Genomic DNA, 6,622 nt, shown 5'->3' on the forward strand with positions numbered 1-6,622 from the left:
CAACTTTTTTTTATATTTATAACAGTACAATAACAAATAAAAAATTTAACATGTAAAGTTATAATTTATTATTTTATTGTTGTGAATTTTAAAAAAAAATTACGAATACAAAAAAAAGTTATAAATCATTTATTTTCAATAAGAATAACCTTTTAATTTATATAAATTTATTAATAATAAAATTTTTAAAAATTTTAAAAAAGGTATGATTTTTGAAGAATTAAATTATTATTTATATATTTTATATTATCATTTTTTTTAAATTTGGCAAAAAAATAATTGAGGGAAAAAAACTTGGCCGACAAAGAATGGGGACAAAAATAATAGGATTTTGATTTTAGGGTTTTCCTCCTTCCTTAACATCGAGCGGCTCTGCGCTCAGGTTTTGGGAGGGAAACTCTCAAACATTTCAAGCGTATTACGAGAAACCCTTCCTTTTCAGAAGGTCAATTGATCTCTCAGGGATCAACACTATATTTTTGACTGGTATTTTCTTCTCTTTTTAACTATTTTTCAACATGAGTTTTTGTTTTTGGACAGCAACTTCTCTTTTTAATTATTTTGATTCTGAAACAAGCTCGACCTTGCTATATACTTGTTCTTTTACTTCGATTTTAGTCAGGGAGCTCACTTAGAAATGCTTTATCACGTTTCTGTTAACTTTCACATTTGCAACGTACTATATGTAGTTGATAGGGGAAATGAAATACAATTTGACTGATGCTTTTGGTTGCTGTTTTATGTTCTTCAAATTCCCTGCACTTGTTCACTTTACTCAGTCATCCTACTTTAAGCTCAACGCTGATAATAATTGGGAGTGTTGTGCAAAGAAAACATTGGCTTAACTATCTAATTGCTGATTTGCAGATTCATTTTTATTCTGTAAACACTTGAGAGAATATAATGAGTACTACAGTACAAAGAACTCCAAAATCCGGTAGGCAGTCCTTATTTTTCCAAGACTTGGCTTCACCTGTTTCTACTCGGAGAGGAAAATTTTCCAATCCAGGTCAGGCAGCTGCGGTATCTGCTCTACGGCGAGAGAACTTCGGTGGTTCAGACCTTCCGCCACCTCCTGTTTTCACCTTGGAAGACAGATCAGACTTTTCTCCTGAATCAGGCATACTGGATTATCAGACATCTCCAGAACCTAAGTCAGACCCTAGAACTCCCATTCATACTGCAAGTAGGGAATTTTCTACTCCAGTGAAAAGCAAATCAGAGGCCAGCACATCTTATGCTCTAAAAGGATTGCAGCAAAACCAACAGGGATCAACAAGTTTGAGTTGGTGGTCACCCACATCCGCGAAGAGTGGGGGTGAACAAGATGAAAAGGGAAAGAGTTCACCAGTGGAGGGTGTGGTTCAACCTGGTGCTTTGATCACCCTTCCTCCACCAAGAGAAGTTGCAAGGCCAGATATTCAGAGAAATTCCTTGCCTGCAGGAAATCTCAATGAGGAAGAATGGGTAACTGTTTATGGGTAAATGTCTTACCTCTTAATTCTTTACTTTTGTACCAAACGTTATCTATTGCTGCAAAGGTTTCTAAATTTTGCTGGAAAGTTCACTAGGATCTTCAATATGATAAATTGGCATCATTGATTCATCGTGAAAAGTTTTAATGATAAAATGAAAAGCCAAGTCAACAAGAATTACTGAGAGGTCAGTTGCATAATCAATCTTAAGATAAAAAAGCTGTAAACAAGCGTAGGACATTTTCTTTCTTGACGTTTTAATGAGAAAATTGCCTATCATTTCTTTGGAAGGCAGTGAATAAAATTTCCGACCATGTTGGTCTAATTTGAGGAATGTAATACTAGTCGAAATTTCTTTTATTAATATTTTTTAACATAATGCGTGCGCTATTATTACTTGAATCTTTTGCTTAATTTCTGAAATCAGGTTAGGCTGTATTGTAACATGACTATATCTTATTTTCTTGTACTCCTTTATGTCCATTGGAATTGAATGTGTGGAGCTGTTAGATGAGAGTTGAGATACTTATACCTGAGAGTGTAGCTACATTAATTTACTGTTTCCTGATATATCCTACAGTTTTAAATGAATAGTTTAGAAATGCCGAGACTGAGTGCAATACATGGTCCATGATCGAACCTTTTACCGTGAAGATGCAAATCAATAATACGAAAGATCTAATTTCCTTTTGAATATGCCAGTATGCAGGACTCTTCTAATAGTGTTCTTATTGTGCAGATTTTCTCCAGGTGATACCAACTTAGTCTTAAGGGAGTTTGAAAAATGTGGTGTAATTTTGAAACACATTCCTGGTCCTAGTGATGCTAACTGGATGCACATATTATATCAGGTTCCCCTTCCTTCCCTTGTTGAAACGTGTTGGATAGGATTTCCTTTCTACAGCATTAGTTGCAAGTAGTCATGTATCTATCAATACTAGAAATCAAGTACTAGTCACATTGCTTTTAAATCTTATTATGCATAAGATACGTTTACATATGGGATACGTCCTTGGAAATAAAATGAGATTTGAGAGCCCGGGAAGCACAATTAGGATATATATATATATTTTGCAAGACAATGTGATATTATTTATTATGTGCTTTCTATGAAAATGACACGGGGCAATTCCTGTGGACTCTTCTTTCCTCTCCCATGGTGAACTGACTTTTATCTTTTAAAATCAAGGATCCTGTTCTTGGATTTCCCTATTGATTTTGCCAAAGTTCCAATGTTGTTTAACTAGGACCTTCTTCTACTTTGAAGGCATTTTATGCAAGCCTGATTGTGCATTAAATTTTAAAAACAGTGCTTCCTTGATGTGTTATTGGGATGAAGCCTGAAGGTTAAATAGACCTGCATAGCATTATGTTGTAATTGCTGTGTGCACGTAGTTTTAACAACCACCAAAGTTAATTTTAGTTGTTGCTGATGCAGAATCGGTCTGATGCTCATAAAGCTCTCAACAAGAATGGAATGCAACTTAATGGTGTGCTAATAGTGGGCGTGAAGCCTTTGGATCCCATACAACGTGAGGCCTTAAATGAAAGGGTGAACAGGCAGGGATTTATGCCCATACCCCCACCACCTGCAAGAACTTCAGAAGTGAGCACGTTGACAGCTCCTTCTCGACCCTATTATCTTCAGAATGGCAGCTCAAGTACACGGCAGAGCGGAGGTGCAATTGCTTCCCCAACAAAATCATTGGTGTCCAAAATCATGGATTTGATGTTTGGAGTCTAAATTGCCTTTTCTTGGGAACCATACTAAATCATATGGAAATTTTTGTGAGCTGTATCTTTCGGCTAATTTGCGCATCATCAAGAGCACAGGCAAGTCTTGTTACTCACAGTTGAGTTGAAGATTTGGAATTCACTGAGAGCTTTTAGAACTTATAACTAAAGCATTATTTTCTCCTTTGATTTAAAAGCCCAAGCATTGATTTTCCATGCTTTTGTACTTGGAACAAAAATAGAAGATACATTTTCACACAAATGTTCAAATGGAGAATGTATCTCTATAAATATTTTGTAATAATACAGGGCATATGTTAAATTTGCATTTTCGCTGCCCTTATACTAGAATTCATTTTAGTGTTTTACTAATAACTATACGCTGATAAGCTAATGGAAGTTTGAGATAACTTGGGGATGCGTAATGTTCAATGCATGTGGAAGCCAGCGGCAAATGCAGGAACATGGCATGGCACAGAAATGAAAGGTGTTGAACATCAAATACTGCATGAATTAACTCTGCTTAAATTCCCTTCGTTTGAATGTATTTAGTTGAAACATTCAAAAGTAGATAACTGATTACTTTTAAACCAAAGGAAAACGGTTATAAACAACATGAAGTCTTGAACTAAAAATGAAACATTGATCTGAAAACAGCCGGTTATGTATTAACAACAACACGCGCAAAGCTGATGCTAAGGAGTGTCGCCGCAAGCGCTTCACAATCGCCAACGATGTAGACAGTGACAAAACCAACATGAAAGGAATAAAATCTGAACATCAATGCTACGTAAATTTCAAACATCTCAATACCAATTACCATCACTTGGATATATGAATTGAGTTGAAATCCTCAAGGGGACAGCATTAGTCCTTTTTTTTTAAAAAAAAAAATCATCTTTTATCAATCAACAAAGCTAGAAATGGTGCTTGTGTCGGACTTGATCCTCAGACATTTACTTTTGAATCACCATGAATTGCAGAAGGTCCACTTGATCATCATCTACATTCCCGAAGATTCCCCAGCTTCTTGCACATCTTTCATACCGGAAGAATTCCCTGCTCCTTCATCATCTTTCTTTGCCAGCTTCTTCAGCTTGTCTGAACCAGCAGTTTCTTGATCATCTTTCTTATTACCATAAGTAACAGCAGCTTCTCCAACACCTTTCATATCCAGAGGAGCACCGATTCCTTCATCTTCTTTTCTAATTATGCAAAACCCATGCTCATCTTCATCTTCTTTTCTAATTATACAAAACCCATGCTCATCTTCATCCTCTTCTCTAATTTCACAAAATTCTGAGGGCATTCTTAACGTGGCCTGGCTTTCTTTCTTAGGTCTGGGATGAGATTCATTATCTGGTTTTGTTCCAGTGGTCCTAGCTTCACGAATTCCTTGTTCTTGTACATGACGATTCTCTGGTAAATTCTCCAAACCTTTCCACAATGTAGGTATAACATCCCTCATCTTCTTCCAGTAACGAGGATTTATGTTCTTGATCATCGTTTCAACCCCCTGCATGTTGTACAGAACAGACCCAAGAACACCCTGAATCCTTATTCTTGCATCATTCACTAAACCCCTTTTCTCAGGCAAAACATCAAAGCTCATGATCCATTCCAAATCCATCACTGCCTGGTAGAAATGCGTGATCGCAGTATCATACGAGTCTTCCTTCCCGGCAGAAATCTTCGAAAACATGCTCTCTTTCAGCTTCATCTCTATCAGTGTATTTTCTGCCATCTCAATCAGATTCACAAACCTCTCAGCGACTCTACACTTCGTCATGGGCATGTTCTTTATACTCTCAATCCTGGATTTCAAGAGTCGAAGAAGTTCTTCGTTTGATGCCAAACAAAAGATGAACTGAACCATCAACTTGGAGACCAGCTTCGCGGTTCGAATTGTGCTGAGCCAAAGTTCATACACACGAGTCCATTCGAGCCCAAAATGCGCACGATAATCTTCAACTTGCAAATACTCCACCAGTGTCGTCTTCTTTGATTGGCTTATTTCAAGCTTGATTTGACTCATCAATGCCTTGGTGGTAGAGATAGTTTCGTCGAAGGCCCTTTTCTTCACGTGTGACCTCTTGATTGGATCCACGACGTCTTCGTCTTCGCCGGATGCGGCGCCGTCTGGGGTGGCGAGTTTTTTTAACAGTGTGACATATGTTGTGTCCATATCCCGTTTTACGTCCCTCTGAAGACATGAGAGAGCGTCGTTGCCGCTGGAAAACACAGAGAGCAAGGCGTCTTTGAATTCTTGGAGGAATCGGTCACTTCTTTGTCTCCATTGTTTCAGATCAGTCAACATGCGCTTGGAATCTTCATTTTCCCTCAGGAAAATGGCGTGTATCTCCATGTCCAACTCCTCCAGCTTCTTCTCAAGCTCTGAGATAGTCCTCATCGTTGCACAGAGAGAGAGAGATAGAGAGAGATAGAGAGAGAGAGAGAGAGAGAGATTTCAGGGGCAAATTTTGTGGAAAGAGAGAGAAGGAGAATGTATAAAAATGCGCAGAAAGAGAGAGGCGAGAGGCGGCTCCTTCCGTTATTTTCAGTTACGATGAATCACTGATTGAATCAGGTGCGCGCGTTCATGCTCATGGGTTCAACCCATGCTTCTTCAGCTAATTCAATAGTACAATGAAGGTTTTTTTTTTTTTTGGGCTTAACTGTTTATTTGGGTTACTTTTGAGGATTATGACGATTGAAGATCAGAAATTAATGTAAAATAAATACTTTTAAATTGTAAAGTCCTGAAATATTTTTTAGGGGTTCTTATTTACTCATTACTTTTATTTTAATTTAATCTAACTTCCTTTTTATTTTAATTTAATCTCTCTTACCTTTTTATTTAAAATTATATCATAATATATTAATGGAGACCGGAGAGTTTTTGTATTCCATTATTTCCATGAAGCCCATATTACTCTAGAGTGTTCACCATTTCTTAATGCAGCATTCTATATATTTATTTTGTGTGTATGCTCCTTTCATTTAAAAATATAATGTATTATTTGAAAAGTTAGATGTTAAAAAATATAAGATATTTTTTGTATTTTAAGGTGTAATTAATGTGTTTTTTTAAAGTGTCTATAATAAATACATCACTTTATATTATTTTAAAATGAAACCCTCTATTAAATAAAGGCAAATATAAAAAGATACTGTTAATTTAAAAATAATTAATTAATTTATTAGGATATAATTCAATTAATAAATATTTTAACTATATGTTAAGGATCATTTTGACACACGAAATTAATTAAATAAATAGATAGATATTGAACAAAATAAAAGTTAAAATCTTGAGAAGCCAACCACTTCAAGGCCAATATATGATTTATACCAACTATACCTTTGAAATAAAATTTTAGGAAATATAGAAAATATAAAATCATATTAGAGCA

At 35.9% G+C, this 6,622-nt stretch overlaps 1 protein-coding gene across 1 annotated transcript; it reads left to right on the forward strand.

The window, feature by feature from the left end:
• Positions 1–337: 337 nt before the first annotated feature.
• Positions 338–3,537, forward strand: LOC129291292 (nuclear pore complex protein NUP35-like). The gene is made up of 4 exons (XM_054928573.1): positions 338–486; positions 868–1,481; positions 2,215–2,326; positions 2,914–3,537. Exons 2-4 carry the CDS (start codon positions 904–906, stop codon positions 3,217–3,219), a joined length of 996 nt encoding a protein of 331 aa, XP_054784548.1. The 5' UTR covers positions 338–486; positions 868–903; the 3' UTR covers positions 3,220–3,537.
• The last annotated feature ends 3,085 nt before the right edge of the window (positions 3,538–6,622 follow it).

The sequence above is a fragment of the Prosopis cineraria genome, unplaced genomic scaffold (assembly GCF_029017545.1).
Source record: "Prosopis cineraria cultivar Desert tree isolate PC_DT_omini unplaced genomic scaffold, ASM2901754v1 PC13, whole genome shotgun sequence".
Lineage (NCBI taxonomy): Eukaryota > Viridiplantae > Streptophyta > Magnoliopsida > Fabales > Fabaceae > Prosopis > Prosopis cineraria.